The 17,500-nt window shown below is 37.1% G+C and overlaps 1 protein-coding gene across 1 annotated transcript in view; it reads left to right on the top strand.

The window, feature by feature from the left end:
* Positions 1 to 16,981: 16,981 nt before the first annotated feature.
* Positions 16,982 to 17,500, top strand: part of LOC137624903 (lysosomal acid glucosylceramidase-like) — a 21,629-nt gene continuing 21,110 nt past the window's right edge. Inside the window, exon 1 of the mRNA XM_068355839.1 lies at positions 16,982 to 17,133. Coding sequence (XP_068211940.1) covers positions 17,061 to 17,133 — 73 coding nt within the window. The 5' untranslated portion in view covers positions 16,982 to 17,060. The remainder of the gene's footprint in view (positions 17,134 to 17,500) is intronic.

Genomic DNA, 17,500 nt, shown 5'->3' with positions numbered 1-17,500 from the left:
GCTGCATCCAGTGACCCCTTGATAGATAGACAAGATTTTCCATCGATAGTTGCAGTCAGCACCTCGATTTAAAAAAAAAAAAAATGACATGCTTTCTGGAGGGATCTTCTCTTTCTGTTGAGTTCATCATAAAAAGGACCTTGTGTAGTATTTGCAATGAACCGTCATATTTTCTTATTGTCGCTGAAGTGCTTTAAGATATGGAAAATAATAAAGAAGTTGTTCGTTAGGTATCTAATTACGATATTTCGTAATGATTAATATGATTCATTGTATACAAAAATACCTTTAGCAATTTATTCTTAGTTAAATAACATACCTAAACCTTACCTGGAACCATGGTCTATGCATACCCAGACCGTATCCGGAACAATCATCTTTCCGGTCATTTCGCCGAATTATCATTGACCAATCCAAAGTCAAAAGAATAATAATAGCCTCTAAATCTTGAAATACCCGATAAACTGCATTCTAAACTTGGATAAGCTTGTTAACACTAAAATGGTAATCCTAATATAATCGATTGATGTATCAATGACATTTTACAAACGAGTAAGTCATATTAATACAAAATACGTGGACTGAATAACCGAACAAGATCCATTTATAGTGAATTAATTCAACACTAACTGTTTTAATTGAATAGCAGATTAATTAACCAATAGTCTCTTAAAGTGAATGAATATTTTAATAACAAAGTTAATTACATAACCGACTACGCGACTGGAGAGTAAAATATTTTAACACTATTTGGATGAATTGAAGAACTGACCTTGTAGAAAGAGTATATTACATTGAACTTAAAAATGTTTATTGAATAAGTCAACCTATGCATGACTACGAAAATAAGAATAACTTACAATAACATTAAAAAAATGGGTGGGAATTGATTGATCAATATTTAGTCAACCAAAAATGTTTTAAAGTTGGTTCTACGCTTTAGGAAGATTCGTGAGATACGATTACTCTACCCAAGGAGAATGACACTCCAAAATCAAACCATTGTTCTCTAGTCTTGGGTAGTGCCATAGCCTCTGTACCATGGTCTTACACTGTCTTGGGATAGAGCTATCGTGAATAAGGATAAACTCTGGCACACTATAAGATAGGGTACACTATGCTATCTTATTTCTTTTGCTGTTTTTTTTTCTTTCAAGTTTATATATGACAGATCTATTTAAATGTTCTTAACATATTTTATTTTGATTGTCCATTACTTCTCTTGTAGTTCATTTATTTCCTGGTGTCCTTTTCTCAATAAGCTTTTTTTTTTTTTTTTTTTTGCCCTTGCGCTTACAGCATCCAGCTTTTCCAACAAGGGGTTATATCATAGCTTGTAATAATAATAATAATGATGATAATAATAATATTCAAAAGTAGGACAGCATTAGGGTTTCCTCTGTGGTAACCCATTCAAATAAAGACCTGAATAGAAGTAGTCTGAACGACCACTGGTTTATGAAAAAGGTAAAGCTGTTGTTGGTAGCAGATATGTAAAACTCTGATCAAAAACACACAAATCTTGCAAAATAATAGAGATCCTATACTTGGTATAAACCAGAGCAATCTAGTGCGAGTGGAAAAAGTGTTATGGTGAGGCCCACATCTAAAACGATTGACAGAACTCTCTATTCTACTTTCCTTTTTCCCTTTCGGACTTTCCAAAGAACAAAACCGGAACATGACCTTGAAAACTAACGTTGATGTTTAGAAAGGGACTTTCATAGTAAGTTTGACCCTGAAACTCCCATTTTGGAAACTTCGTATAAAGTCTCGTCTTCTCTCTCGCCTCTCTCTCCCTTTCACTTGATCTCTCCTCTTTCGGTCTCCCCTAAATTCGCTCTCTCTTCCTGTTTGCTTAAGAAAGTAGTGCACGAGGTCATCTTTATCTCCAAAAGAAATAATACGAGCTATTTCTGCAAATGTCGATTCCATCTTGCAGAAGAGTATCATCACAAAAGGGTATTTATAATTAGATATTATATATGTATATATATATATACATATATATATATACACAGTATATATATATATATATATATATATATATATATATATATATATATATATATATATATATATATATATATATACACACATATACATATGTATACACGTATACAAATACATATATATATATATATATATATATATATATATATATATATATATATATATATACGTGTATACATATTTCAATATATATATATATATATATATATATATATATTATATTACATAATATATATATATATATATATATATATATATATATATATATATATATATATATATACATAAAGAGGATATTCTAAAAAAATGTAAGAAGAAATGTACATGGGCAGGGGATATAATGAGAAAGACAGACAATAGAAAGTCATTAAAAATAACAGAATGGGTCCTAAAAGAAGTAGGGGAAGGAAGAGAAACGATGGATTGACGAACTAAGAAAGTTTGCGGGCGTGGACCCGCACAGAAAGACCATGAACAGACGCAAGTGGAAGGACATGTCTGAGGCATTTGTTCTGCAGTGGACTAGCAACGGCTGAGAGAGAGAGAGAGAGAGAGAGAGAGAGAGAGAGAGAGAGAGAGAGAGAGAGAGAGAGAGAGAGAGAAAGGGGAACAAATATTAGTTTTGCAAAATATTACATCCAGCAAGGTCAACCTGTTAACCTACCTTGCAATAATATTTTTCCGACTTTCTTTTCTTACAACCTCCTAAGCACTCTTACTCTCAAACGACCTTGAAATTCCTTAGGCAACTTTGAAAATTATAAAGAATCTTGCAAAGAAACTTTCGGACCCGTATGTGACCCTGAATTTCATTTAGGGGAAAACAGCCGATTCTTCTAGTAATGTCTACCTTAGTTTTTCCCTTTCACCCGATCTCTCTATCTCTCTTACTTTCGATATCTCTCTGACGCAAACGTCTTGGCCTTTCTCTTCCTGTTTTAAAAGTCTCCCTCCCTTCTCTTTTACTCTCTTTATCTCACTATAGCGCCGTTGTGGTAGCCTACTTACCTGGGGTTCTGAGCGACTCGTGTTCGACTTATGACGAGACGAGAAAGGACGACTGGGTGGGTTTCTAAAATATCCAATATGGCTCTGTTGAACTATGCAGCTAAGTAACAGGTTGTAAGTGAACTGTTGCTAGTAGCAGCTAATGTTGAGTAGAGAGAAAAAGTGAAGAAAGCTAAAACTGAGTGTTTATAGCTCTGTCAAGACAATTGTATATCAACAGAACATTAATGCCTTAACAGGGTAATCTTTACCATACGGGTGGGGGGGCGGGGGTTACTATTCCAAAGATTCTCTACCACTCACTCAAATAACATCAGATTAGAAAGTGCATTGCTTCCAGTTTTCTTTCTAACCCAATAACACTTGCACCAGACCGCTACTACCACTTGCAAGAAGAAATATTTAGACAAAGCTTTAATCCTACGATCAACAATCTTCTTATACCAGATATTTAGTCCTGAATTAGAGTAATCTTCACAGGAAGAAACTTCAGAGAACAAGAACTTAATGGCAAGATACATGCAAACAATCTGTCCATAGCCTTCTCAGCTCACGATTGACTTTAAGTTAAAATAGATTATATGTTCATAATACAAAAACCAAGACGCTTAGTAATTTAATACTTCGCCAATTGAAGAATAAAAATCAGTAGTCTAGATAAATCCTATGTTTCAGACGCATCCGGTAAGAGAAGAAATTCAAGAGGGCACAACGTCTGTCTATCTTTGTGATCACCCACCCATTCAAACATTGACCTGACTCGAAGTAACTTAACTTCAATGTTCGAACAATCACGGGGATGATTATTATTATTATTATTATTATTAGCTAAGCTACAACCCTATTTGGCAAAGCAGGATGCTATAAGCCCAGGGGGTCCAACAGGGAAAAATAGCCCAGCGAGGAAGGAAAATAAACATTAAAATGACAACATTAAAATAGATCTTTCATAAATAACCAATAAAAAAGTATTTGCTGCAAGTTTGACCTTTAGAAGTTCCATAGATTCAACTACCTGATTAGGAAGATCTTTTTAGATGGAATAAAACTTTTAGAGTACTATGTAGTATCGAGGCTTATGGTGGTGAAGGCATGACTATTAGAAAAAACTTCATGCCTAGTATTACGAACAGGATGGTACTATCCGGGAAGATCTGAATGCAATGGATGATCAAAAGTTTATATATATATATATATATATATATATATATATATATATATATATATATATATATATATATATATATATATATATATATATTTATATATATATATATATATATATATATATATATATATATATATATATATATATATATATATATATATATATATATATATAAAGATCATGTACAACATGCATAAGAGATTGAGATCTAGAGCAGGAATAAGAAATTTAATAGACCGTAAGTTCCTGTCCAACAAATTAAGATGAGATTCAGCAGCTGAAGACCAGGCAGGAGAACAATACTCGAAATTACAAAGTAGGAAACAGATGATTACTTTCAGCAAACATATTTAGACATTTTGCCAAAAGACGTCCAAAAACTTTAGATAATATGGGAGTTATGGAAATTGGACGGTAATCAGCTGAACTTCGGCTACCACAAACATATCTCCAGAGTGGAGTAACATTGCCAATTCTCTCATAAGTGCAAAAATAACCTCTTCAGGCTAACTTATAGAAATTAACAGATAATTTAGGAACTAAAAAATGCGCAGTTTTTATAAAAAAAAGGAAAAATACCAATTTGGTCTACAACTCCCTAAGCATTAAGGTCCATAAAGAGAGCTTTAATTTCACGAGACCGAAATGCTAAACTAGGTAGTTTAGTCTCAGGAAAATAGGAACGAGGAAGATCAAGTTTCTCATTACTCTGCTTACTGTCATATACATCTGCAAAAAGGGTTGCCTATTCCTTTGAATAATGAGTGACCGAGTAGTCTGGTTTAAGTAAAGGAGGTAACTGTTACGTCTACACCAAATAGTGCAGATTTAAGGGTTACCACCACTTAGGTTCTGGGTTGTACCAGAAAGGGTTTTTATAGTTAAATTACATTTCTCTTCAGTTGAAGCTTAAATTCTCTGAGCAAAAACCCTTAGACGAATATAGTTATTCAGTCAAATCTGATCTTGTTACCCTTCTAAATATGATAGGCCTCCTGCTTCTCAAAATAAGCACGTCTACAATCATCATTGAACCAGAATTTGTCTTTCACTCTGCTCTTTAGCATAATAGAAGGGATATGCCAGTCAATTATGTTGACCATATTTTCATTCAATAGAACAACACGCTCAACACTACAATACAATTGTGACCTATTCAAATTGAAAAGTAACTCAAAATGATATTCCAGTGTGTTTGAGATTCTGTATAGTGACACATTGTGGACAGGCTGCTCAGTCTACGTACAAATGAAATTAAGGCATGATCAGGTGTCCAAGCCGGAGAACCAAACTTACTTGTTATAATGCCTGGGGAGTTGGTATATACTAGGTCCAAGCAGTTCCCAGACCTATGAGTAGTTTCACTTATGATTTGCTCACAGAATATTTCAGAGGCAAAGTCCAAAGCATACAATAGGGAGTGGTTAAATTCGGTTTCTCCAACTGATTGCCATGATCAGTAGGAGAAACAGAATTTAACCACTCGCTATGGTGAGCACTGAAATCACAAAGAAAAACAAAAGAGGCCTTTCTTGTATCTTAGCCATATTCGTAAGAAGACAATCGAAGATAGAATCATTCATGTCTGAATTCACGTACACTTGAACACAAAAGTTTTTATGCCTGCCACAAACTTTCAAACTTTTATTACCTGAATCTCATGACATCCACATTTATAGCAGGACTTATAAGAAGCAGGATACTCAGTCCTTACATACACCACTATTCAGATTGCCCTAGGAATGGCATCTCATTTCAAAATTATTGGCATCTTAGAACCTGTAATAAGCTCAGATAAGTCCCTCATTTGAAAAACCAAAGTTTCCGAGCATAGGAGAATATCATACTGTCTGGACGCAACTATAAGGTCTTGAATATTGGCATACTGACAAGGAATATTGCAATACAGTAGACAACACTGACAAAGTTTACGACATATTCGTACCAAAGTTTGCTCAATGTCTCCAGACACAATAAGAATCAAACGCACCAAAAAGGATTCATCATGCTTAAAAACTAAGTAAAGAATAATGATAAGTATAGTAAAATATATTAGTGATTGATACAACCCATAGAGTATAGATACAAAGTCGGGTAAAATTGGTCAACATGGTGGAGCCGAAACACCATGCAAGGCTAAGTACCCTCATGGATAGCCACTTCAATTGCAGGGAGGACAGTAAGGATGGTTTTGAAAATGAATACGTATGAGAAAAATCAAGAAATAGATAAGGCAAAGACAATCTTTTTATAAAGCAGCGGGCAACGGCCCTTCTATTAAGCCTGCCTAACTCACCATTTTAAAGAAAAGATATAATAGTGGGCCTGACTGTACCCTCAAGCAAGAGAACTCTACTCCAAGACAATGGAAGACTATAGTACAGAGGCTATGGCTCTACCAAAGACCAGAGAACAATGGTTAGATTTTGGAGCGTCCTTCTAGAAGAGCTGCTTACCATAGCTAAAGTCTCTACTACCCCTACTAAGATTAAGGTATCCACTGAACATTAGTAGTTTACCACTTACTATTGTCGTTGTCAGCTAACATGCATAACTCGGAACGAAAACACACAACTCCTCCAAAATAATAGAATTCCTAAAGTAAATATAATCCAGAGCCATCTAATGCGCGTGGAAATGTGTCATCACAAGACACAACTCTCCTCCACTTTCCTTTTCTCTTTCAGACTTTCGAAGGTACTGCATCATCAAGAGATGACCGTGAAGAGAAACGTTGACGTTTAGAAATGGACTTTCATAGCAAGTATGACCCTGAATCTCTCATTTTAGAAACTTGGTAAAGAGTCTATCGTTTTCTCTCACACCTCTATCTCTCTTTCACTTGATCTCACCTCTTTCTTTCTCCAATAAACTCACTCTCTCGTCCTGTTTATTAAAGAAAATGGTGCATGAGGTTTTCTATTTCCTAGTCATTCCTACCTACATTGAATCCGTCTTGCTGGCAGGATATTAACACAAAAGGGTTATATATTATTTAGGACGTAGTTACCAGTCACATAATATTCCACTAAACATCCACATTGCTAATGTTGGCATTCATATGAGCACACACACATTATATATATATATATATATATATATATATATATATATATATATATATATATATATATATATATATACACATATATATATACACATATACTGTATATATATGTACATCATCAGCCATAAATACTCCAATGTAGGGACAAAGGCCTCAGACGTCCTTCCACTCGCATCTGTTTACTGTATGGTCTTTCTATATGCCACTCTATACCCAAACACTTCCTTAGTTAATCGATCCATCGTCTTCTCTTCCTCCCTATGTTTCTTTCACAATCTCTAGGGACATTCTGTTGTTCTTAATGTCCATCTATTATCGGCCATTCTCATCATGTCATGCCCATGCCTATTTCCTTTTTTTGCATGAAGTATGAATATCCTCTTACTTTCCTCTCATATCCATGTTGCTCCTGTTCTATATTATTACCATTATTATTACTAGCCAAGCTACAGCCCTAGTTGGAAAAGCAAGATGCTATAAGCCCAAGGGCTTCAATAGGGAAAAATAGCCCAGTGACGAAAGGAAATAAGGAAATAAACAAATAAGAGCAAATCAACAATAAATCATTCTAAAAACAGTAACAACATCAAAATGGATATGTCATATATAAACTATTAACAACGTAAAAAACAGGTATGTCATATATAAACTAAAAAAAGACTAATGTCAGCCTGGTCAACATAAAAACATTTGCTCCAACTTTGAACTTTTGAAGTTCTACTGATTCAACTACCCGATTAGGAAGATCATTCCACAACTTGGTAACAGCTGGAATAAAATTTCTAGAATACGGTGTAGTATTGAGCCTCATGATGGGTAAGACCTGACTATTAGAATTAACTGCCTGCCTAGTATTACGAACGGGATAGAATTGTCCAGGGAGATCTGAATGTAAAGGATGGTCAGAGTTATGAAAAATTTTATGCAACATGCATAATGAACTAATTAAACGACGGTGCCAACGACTAATATCTAGATCAGGAACAAGAAATTTAATAGACCGTAAGTTTCTGTCCAACAAATTAAGATGAGAACCAGCAGCTTAAGAACAGACAGGAGAACAATACCCAAACAAGGTAGAATGAAAGAATTAAAACACTTCTTCAGAATAGACTGATCACCGAAAATTTTGGAAGACTTTCTCAATAAGCCAATTTTTTTGTACAATTGAAGAAGACACAGACCTAATGTGTTTCTCAAAAGTAAATTTGCTGTCAAGAATCACACCAAAAATTCTAAAAGAGTCATGCAAATTTAAAGAAACATTATCAATACTGAGATCCGGATGTTGAGGAGCCACCGTCCTTGACCTACTTACAATCATACTTTGAGTTTTGTTAGGATTCAACTTCATACACCATAATTTGCACCATGCACTAATTTCAGCTAAATCTCTATTAAGGGTTTCACCAACCCCATGAAATTGATGCAGAGTAGCATCATCTGCATATGCAACTATCTTGTTTACTAGGCCAAACCACATGTCATAAGTATATAGTATGAAAAGTGATGGGTCAAGAACACTACCCTGTGGAACACCGGATATCACATTCCTATACTCACTATGGTGCCTATTAACAACAACTCTTCGAGATCTATTACTTAAAAAAATCAATAATAATGCTAAGAAACGACCCACCCACTCCCAACTGTTTGAGTTTGAAAACAAAGGTTTCATGATTAACACGGTCAAAGGCAGCACTCTTAGTATTGTTATTATTATTATCATTATTATCATTATTATAATCATTATCACTTGCTAAGCTACAAGCCTAGTTGGAAAAGGAAAATGCTATAAGACCTGGGGCTCAAACAGGGAAAATAGACCAGTGAGTAAAGGAAACAATGAAAAATAAAATATCTTAAGAGTAACAACATCAAAATAAATATCTCCTATTTAACTATAAAAAAATTTAACAAAACAGAATAGCGTGCCCGAGTGAACCCTCAAGCAAGAGAACTCTAACCCAAGACTGTGGAAGACCATGGTACAGAGGATTTGGCACTACCCAAGACTAGAGAACAATAGTTTGATTTCCAAAACTAGAGAACAATAGTTTGATTTCCAAAACTAGAGAACAATAGTTTGATTTTGGAGTGTCCTTCTAGAAGAGTTGATTACCATAACTAAAGATTCTCTTCTACCCTTACCAAGAGGAATGTAGACACAGAACAATTAAAGCGCAGTAGTTAACCCCTTAAGAGAAGAAGAATTGTTTTGTAATCTGTGTTGCCAGGTGTAAGAGGACGGTATGCATACAATTCGTGGAAAGACAATTAGTAGAATGACAACTCGTCAAATGACAATTCGTCAAAATGATAACACGTCAAATTGTCATTTCCACGAGAACACTACCCCACAACAATGGAAGACCATAGTACAGAGGCTATGGCTCTACCCAAGACCAGAGAACAAGGGTTAGATTTTGGAGCGTCTTCCTAGAAGAGCCGCTTACCATAGCTAAAGTCTCCTCTACCCCTACTAAGATTAAGGTATCCACTGAACAATAGTAGTTTACCGCTTGCTACTGCTATTGGCAGCTAACATGCATAACTCTGACCGAGCGAGGTGCTAGAAATCTTTTGCATGAAGGCTTTGCTTACACAATTGATAAGAAACATTTTGATAAAACATACTGGAGATGTGAAAAACAGAGTGAGTGTGGAGCAAGATTAAACACAATTAATGATATGATTCAAGGAAATCCTTCACATTACCACCCGCCAAATGATACTCGAAATGCTGCCTCGAAAGTTGTAAATGAAATTAAACAAAGGGCTTGTGAAACCGAAGAAGTGATTGGCTGCATAGTAGACAATGCAACATTTGCTATGCCTTTGAGTATTGCAGGAGTGCTACCAAAAACATCACCTCTTTTGCGACAGTGAACAGGAAAATGTCCGTACAAGAAGATGAAGGCCTAAATGTTACGACAAGAGGTGAAAATTTTAAGTTGTATGAAGACGAAAAAGTGACTATTTATGAAACTGCTAGAAATTTGGACCTTTTATCCCAAAAAAATGTACTTGGTTTTGTGATCGCACATTTGACTGTGCTCCAGTTAATTCACAGTTGTAAACTATCCATATTCTAATTACTAAAAATAAAACCTTACCATTGCCATACTGTTTGTCGGGCTCGAGTCAAAGCTTTCAAGCCAAAGCTTGAAAGTTCCATCCATTATGATAGACTATGAACAAGCAGCTAAAAAGGCTATTAAAAAATTTCCCTTAAGTAGTCATCAATGGATGTTTTTTCACTTTGGCCAGTGTTTATAGCGCAAATTTTAATCATATGGGCTTCAAAGTTGGTATAGAGAAGTGGAAAATGCATTTTTAATCAAACAAATATAGTCTAGTAGGAAGATAGGGTTCCCATGCACCCCCATGATACATTTTTTTAACTTGCATTTTTGCAATCCCTGGGGTGTCTGGAAACAGAATCCCCTTTGTTCCCATTCAAAAAAATGTCCCATTTGGGTCGTTTAGCCGTCTATTTGTCCGCCATCTTGGATTTCTTGAGATGTAAAAGTTAGGGGTAGGGGAAATATAAAGGACCTTTTCGTAAAGAAAGAAATTAGTTACAGGTACAAACTAGGTATCATTGGAAAGGGTATGAACAGCACTATCACAAGAACCCATCACTTATTTTGTCATGACATTGATGACGTCATCAGGGGTCAAAAGGTCACGTTAAAGGGGCACTAGTCAAAATTCGGGCCCATCCAATTTGTTAACCATCCTGCACCTAACTGAATAAATATTTTGGATTCTACTTTGCTTCAAAGAAAGTGTACATGAATAGGTAGTTTTTAAATCTAAAACAAATTAATTAACTAGAGTGTAACATTATTAACCCTTTCCACGAATAAAATGAAAATATTGAAAAAATGCGGTTATGCGCTGAGTTTACTGTTTCGGTGTGTCCTTCGCATGAAAGTGATTTCTTTTACTGTCCATAGATGATAACTGTTTATGGCTATGATTATTAACTGTTTTTTTCTATTTCAGGTGAGGGCATCGTAACTTCCTTAGCACTTTAGTGGTGGTGTTCAGTTTCTTCAACTGATAGTGCTGTCTCTTTTGTTGACAAGACACTGAGCAGTTTTGATAAAATGTTTTAGTAGCTGTAATTTCTGGTGGCATGCATACCCGCTTATAGCTCTGTAGTTTATTGGTGGTGGCTAATGTCTTTTTTTCAGGTAACAGCTCTGGATTTAGTGCAGTGGTGGTGGCAGTGCATGCTTAGTTGTAGTTAACTGGTGACGGCGGTGGCTTTATCATGTCAAAGGCAAAGAAACGCCGAATTGATCAAGGTTGCAATTTGGAGGAACTGCAGACGCCTCATTCTGTATGCATTTTACATGTGAGTGGCATACAGCAAGGTAAATTTATACCATTACAGAATATAAAGGGTCCTCCCCAGGAAAAACTTGAGATGTTACATAATCTTCGTAAGAAACGGCTCCTTCAGTCACATGATTCACCCACTCGTATGGAAGCTGTGTGTTAGTTAATTCCAGACAGTCTTGATGGTTTGGACTTGGAAATGACAGGCTATCACCGGGGTTGCTATCAGGCCTTTACCAAACATCAGGATCGTTTGAAATGTGTTGTGCTAGACGATGAACCTTCAACAATTCGATCCCCTCGTAAATCATCAACCTCTTCCAAGACCATTTTTCCACCTGAGTGTATTTTCTGTTGAAAGCTTGAGACGAAAGTTTCTGGAAGGACTGAACGTTGTGTCCAGTTTGCATCTTTCAAGGGAAAGAAAGCAGCTTGGACTCATATTGAATCCCAAGCCCTAGAAATGGGAGACATTCGTTTACATCGCAATGTGGTAGGCGAAGATTTATTTGCAAGGGAGGCTCATTTCCATAAATCCTGTCATAGTTCTTTCAAACTGAGACATGTGAATTACTTACGTTATCAAGCCAACAGAAGTACTGAAGACAAGCATGATGTAAAGCATGAAGCTCATCAAAGCTTGCTTAATAAAGTTCTGGATTTTATACGTGAGAGTTATTGGCCAGAAGGTCGTGCAACTTGGAACACACCGCCACCTATACGTCTAAGAACTTGAACGCTGTGGATTTCCAAATCCAGATTTCAGAAGTGACAAGCTGAAGACCCGACTTCAAAGACACGAAATTTATGAGAGCCTCGCCTTCACAAAAGTTTTTCCTGGGGACAGGGGATGCATAACCTTCAACCTGGTGTACAGCAAAAGCATCTCTGTTGTGGAAGCAGTGACATATGCATATAGACTTGGTTCCAGAGACAAGTTTGAGGATGTTGCCTTCCACTTGCGCATTGCTGTTCAGAGGATGTTCCATGAGTAAACACCACTTCCTTGGCCTCCAACAGCTGATGAGCTGGATGCCAGAGCATCAGAAGAATACCTTCCAACAGAACTTATGAAGTTCCTGTCGACTCTTCTGGTGGATGAAGTAGTCATGGAAAAGTCTGAAAAGTGCCGACGTTTGGTCCTTTCCATAGCTCAGGTGAGATTTAACCACATTTGCTTTACCATCTTGATATATAGTTTTACCACACTCTGTAATGAAAATGTAAACCATTTTCTGTCTAATGTCTAGTGGTCTCATTCCCAGGACATCTGCCGTGCTGTGACAAACGGAGAGTGGAAATTACCTAAACACATTCTGCTTTGTAGCACCATACGTCACCTGTATAGAAGCAAGCAACTCACCAATATACTCCATAGATTAGGTCACAGTGAGTCCTATGACTTTAGCTTGGAAGTTGAGACAGCACTGGCAGGAGCCATTGACGATGTTTCCTCTACGCTCACTCCCCAAATTGCTATTGGTGAGGACAACGAAGTTTTCCATGTTGAGTGGGAGAACTTAAACAAAATAAGTACAAATGTCCATGGATCAAACGTGGTGAACGGCACTGGAGGGATTATGATACAGGAGGTGAAACTGAATGCTGATATTGCCGACAAAGATAGAACTCTCCCACTCAAGCAGCGGAATAGGACTCGTTGTTTGGAAGTTGGAACCCCAGCAACATTGCCCCCTCTTCATATTTATGGTCGTGTTGGGCCCAAGTTTCCAACAGGAGCAAAGTTCAGTCCACTCATCGCAAACGATAAGTTGTATGCAGAGTGCATCCAAGAGTACCGTTTGTGGTTACTAATGTGAATGGTCACTGGCAGTAAACACGGTAAAGAAACGCAACTTGTTCCTGGATTTGGTGGCTTCATCTCAGCTACTGGCAAAAAACTGTCTCGGAAATCGACTATTGACTATTTCAACCCGATCAATCAGCCGTTCACTGAATATTCCGTGATCAGGGAGCTGTTGAAGTGTTCAGAAGATGCTACGCTGGAGGTCGGCCAGAAATATCTTCTTAGCACCTTTGACCTTGGAGGTTGCATGAAAGCACTCCCCCTCATTTGGAAGTTTCCTGAAGAATACAAGAACCATGTGGTAACCCCAGGGCCTTTCCACACAGTGATGAACTATATAGGCATGTTGACTGGTCACAAATGTCTGGGCTCTGGCTACGCTGAAATCCTCCTTGAGGCTGGACTTGTAACCAGTGGCTGTCTTAAGAGTGTGCTAAAAGGGAAGGCATACGCCAAAGCTCTATTCCGTCTGAAGACTGTCAGTGAAGCAATGGAGCGGTTGTTGATAGAGCGCTTCAGTGAAGAGGAGAATGTAGATATCACCAACCCTGTAGCCCTGCTCAGTGCTGTCGAGAACTGCAGTCGTGAGTCTCTTGATGATGCCTTGCATGATCCATCTACTGTCATCATTTTGGACAAGTACCAGGCTTACGAAGACAAGGTTCGTGATGGCCATTTAGGGAAAACAGCCACTTTCTGGCTCAGTGTGATTGATCATACACGACTTATCCTACAAGCGAGCAGATATTCCAATCTTCTGGTCTCCAAAGCCATATGATCCTGAACAAGGTTGGGAACAAAATTATGAGGGTGTTCTGGAGCCAGTGTGGTCTTGCAGCCCGGTACTTTCCCCTGCCTTGATAGACTTAGTTCACAAGACTACGGAAGAGATGGAACAGTGTGATAATGACCCTGATGGAGAACAGGTTGACCAAGACAGTGACAATGAAGAACTTCTCATTGATAATGAAGATTAGATTAATATGAACATTGAGACTTTTGGCAGTCATGATAATATTGCAAGTTAATACATTTTTGGCCTGCGTGTTATAGCAACTCGTTATCAGACATTCTGTCTATATATATGTGTGTAATGCATATTCTGATAATACCAAGTGAATATACCAATGGAATTATACATAGACTGTATTTCGGGACTCATTGGACCATATAAGGCCTTTTACCATAACAGAAAGGCAGAGAAAACAAAGATATGTCGAACTGGAATTTCACATTAATCTCATTTAAAAAAATAATTTTTTTTTCAATATTTTCGTTTTATTCGTGGAAAGGGTTAATAATGTTACACTCTAGTTAATTAATTTGTTTTAGATTTAAAAACTACCTATTCATGTACACTTTCTTTGAAGCAAAGTAGAATCCAAAATATTTATTCAGTTAGGTGCAGGATGGTTAACAAATTGGATGGGCCTGAATTTTGACTAGTGCCCCTTTAACGTGACCTTTTGACCCCTAATGACGTCATCAATGCCATGACCGAATAAGTGATGGGTTCTTGTGATAGTGCTGTTCATACCCTTTCCAATGATACCTAGTTTGTACCTGTAGCTAATTTCTTTCTTTACGAAAAGGTCCTTTATATTTCCCCTACCCCTAACTTTTACATCTCAAGAAATCCAAGATGGCGGACAAATAGACGGCTAAACGACCCACATGGGGCGTTTTTTGGAATGGGAACAAAGGGGATTCTGTTTCCAGACACCCCTGGGATTGCAAAAATGCAAGTTAAAAAAATGTATCATGGGGGTGCATGGGAACCCTATCTTCCTACTAGACTAATACAATCCCTTGCATTTGCATCTCCTGAAGATGTATATTAATTTTTTAACAGCTTCGTACAGTCGTTAGACTTGCAGACTGATGAAATCCTGAGCGACTTTTTAGTTTATATTGAAACAACTTGGTTAAGGATAATTCAGAGAGGAAGAAGAAGGAGACCTACTTTTGATATTGACATGTGGTCGGTCAGTCGTCTAGTGAAAAATAATTTGCCAAGAACAAACAATTCAGTAGTCCCCTCTCCACTCAAGCTAGGACCAGGGAGGGCCAGGCAATGGCTGCTGGTGACTCAACACGTAGACCTGCAGGCTCCCTCAAAACTCCATTCTCAACTCACTAGGATGGTGAGGTTACAGACACTACAAGAAACCACCGAGCTTGAGCGGGACTCCAACCCCAGTCTGATAAATCGTCACGGAGAGACGTTTCCAATAGGCCACCACAATCCCTAAGAAAAGAACTCGGTGGAAGGGTGGCACCATGCGTTTAATAAGCGGGTTTAGTACGGAATCCTACAGTAACGAAGCTTTTAAGGAAGCTAAGGAAGAAGCAAGCAAGCAATGAAATCCAAATCGAGCAAGCAAGCATGGGAGAAGATATTTCTAGGAAAAACGACAGATATAACAGTCAATGAACGTCTGAAAAAAAAAATTGTGGATGAGTACAGCCGCGAGGACGGGTTAGATTTTTTAAAAGCAATTGTTCATAACTTATAAATTCCTGCATGTTGTTTAAATTTGAAATTATCTCTATAGGTGTAAAGCTAAAAATGTAAACAGTCTTTCTGAAATCAATACTGTAAAAAATAAAATTGCGTTTAATTTAATATTTTTAAATAAACCTTTTAGATAAATTAAGACCTTTTTGATAAATGAAACTACCATGCATTTCGACCAATTGTCGTTCTACCAATTGTATTTCGACCAGTAGTCAGGTTACCACTTTTATCTGCATTTTCCAAGTTTTCTGCCAAATTTCCTGTATTTCGTGTTGGTGAAATTACTAAGGGTCTAGTTTGTTCATGGTCTACTGGGTTTGTAAAGGCAGAGATTAAGTTGGTTTCCGTTGGGGTAGGCTTCAATGTCAGGGCTCAAAGGGAAGTTATCAGGATACGCTGCATCACGATGGGCGAATCCACTATAGACAGGGGGAGGTCACTATGTCAACTTCCTTTCACCATATGATAAAATTGGAGTTGATACGCCACACCTTTTATTTGTATTTTCAGCTAGAATAATTCAACATTCGTTGATTCAAAATATTTGAAATACAATAAAATCTCTGGTGTAACATTGGATGTGTATGGCAGAAATTACAGTAGACATCCCAGAAAAAAATATAGCACATTCAGATGTTTACTTTGGCAACGTAATTTGAATCAAAGAGAATTCCTGTACCAACGAGAATAATTTACATTATGTATTGCAATCGGATGCAAATCGGTAATGAAAATGGATCAAGTCAAATTTGCATAGTTTACTGTATAAATCCGTATTTCATGACCTTCTGTACTCGATACTGCAACTAAATTATGAAATGTAATAAAAAAAATAAGCTTTAATCCCAATAAACTCTGTTACGGTTTACAATTAACTACCTTGCAAATGTTAAACTAAAATTACTTCCCAAAATAAGTAGGCTATACGTAGTTGGCGGATGCAACTCCTCCCTTGAATTGCATCCGGCAATTTATTTCTGCCTTGTCATTCCCCTTGCTTCCGGCAATTTATTTCTGGCTTGTCATTCTCTTCCCGATTTTCTGGTTCCGAAGGTTACCTGAGATTAGTCTTATAAAACGCCTCGCAGGTAAAACATTGTCTATTGTTCGTTGCTGTGAACTGCACACGATGTTGATGCAGATGATAGGGACACCGGTGATGAGAGTCATCTGTTTCCTATTTCTCTACAATGGAATGCAAGGTAAGACTTTGGAAAAGGGATGGCGTTTCACCTTTATAATTGGCGTGACGTCATCAACACAGCAGTTCCTTTGAGACGCCACAAACACACAGGGTTATAACCCTGTGTGTTTGTGGCATCCCAAATTAAGATACTCCCTATCAATGTTAGTTCTTACATATTGCCCATCTAAACTCTTGAGAGGGTCGTCCGCTATGGTGTTTTGATATAACAACTTTCAGGAATCGAAAACCGAAGGCCTAATATTCTTTCTATGTATGCTCTCCAGAAGTTTCAGCCAATTATTTTTACAAATAATGAAGATAAAACGATCATTAAATGATAACGCTATCTTTACTTCGTCGTCTGCATGACTGAGTTTTACAGA

The sequence above is a fragment of the Palaemon carinicauda genome, chromosome 31 (assembly GCF_036898095.1).
Source record: "Palaemon carinicauda isolate YSFRI2023 chromosome 31, ASM3689809v2, whole genome shotgun sequence".
Lineage (NCBI taxonomy): Eukaryota > Metazoa > Arthropoda > Malacostraca > Decapoda > Palaemonidae > Palaemon > Palaemon carinicauda.
The sequence above is the reverse complement of the archived record's forward strand: the minus strand, read 5'-3'. Positions and strand labels throughout refer to the sequence as shown.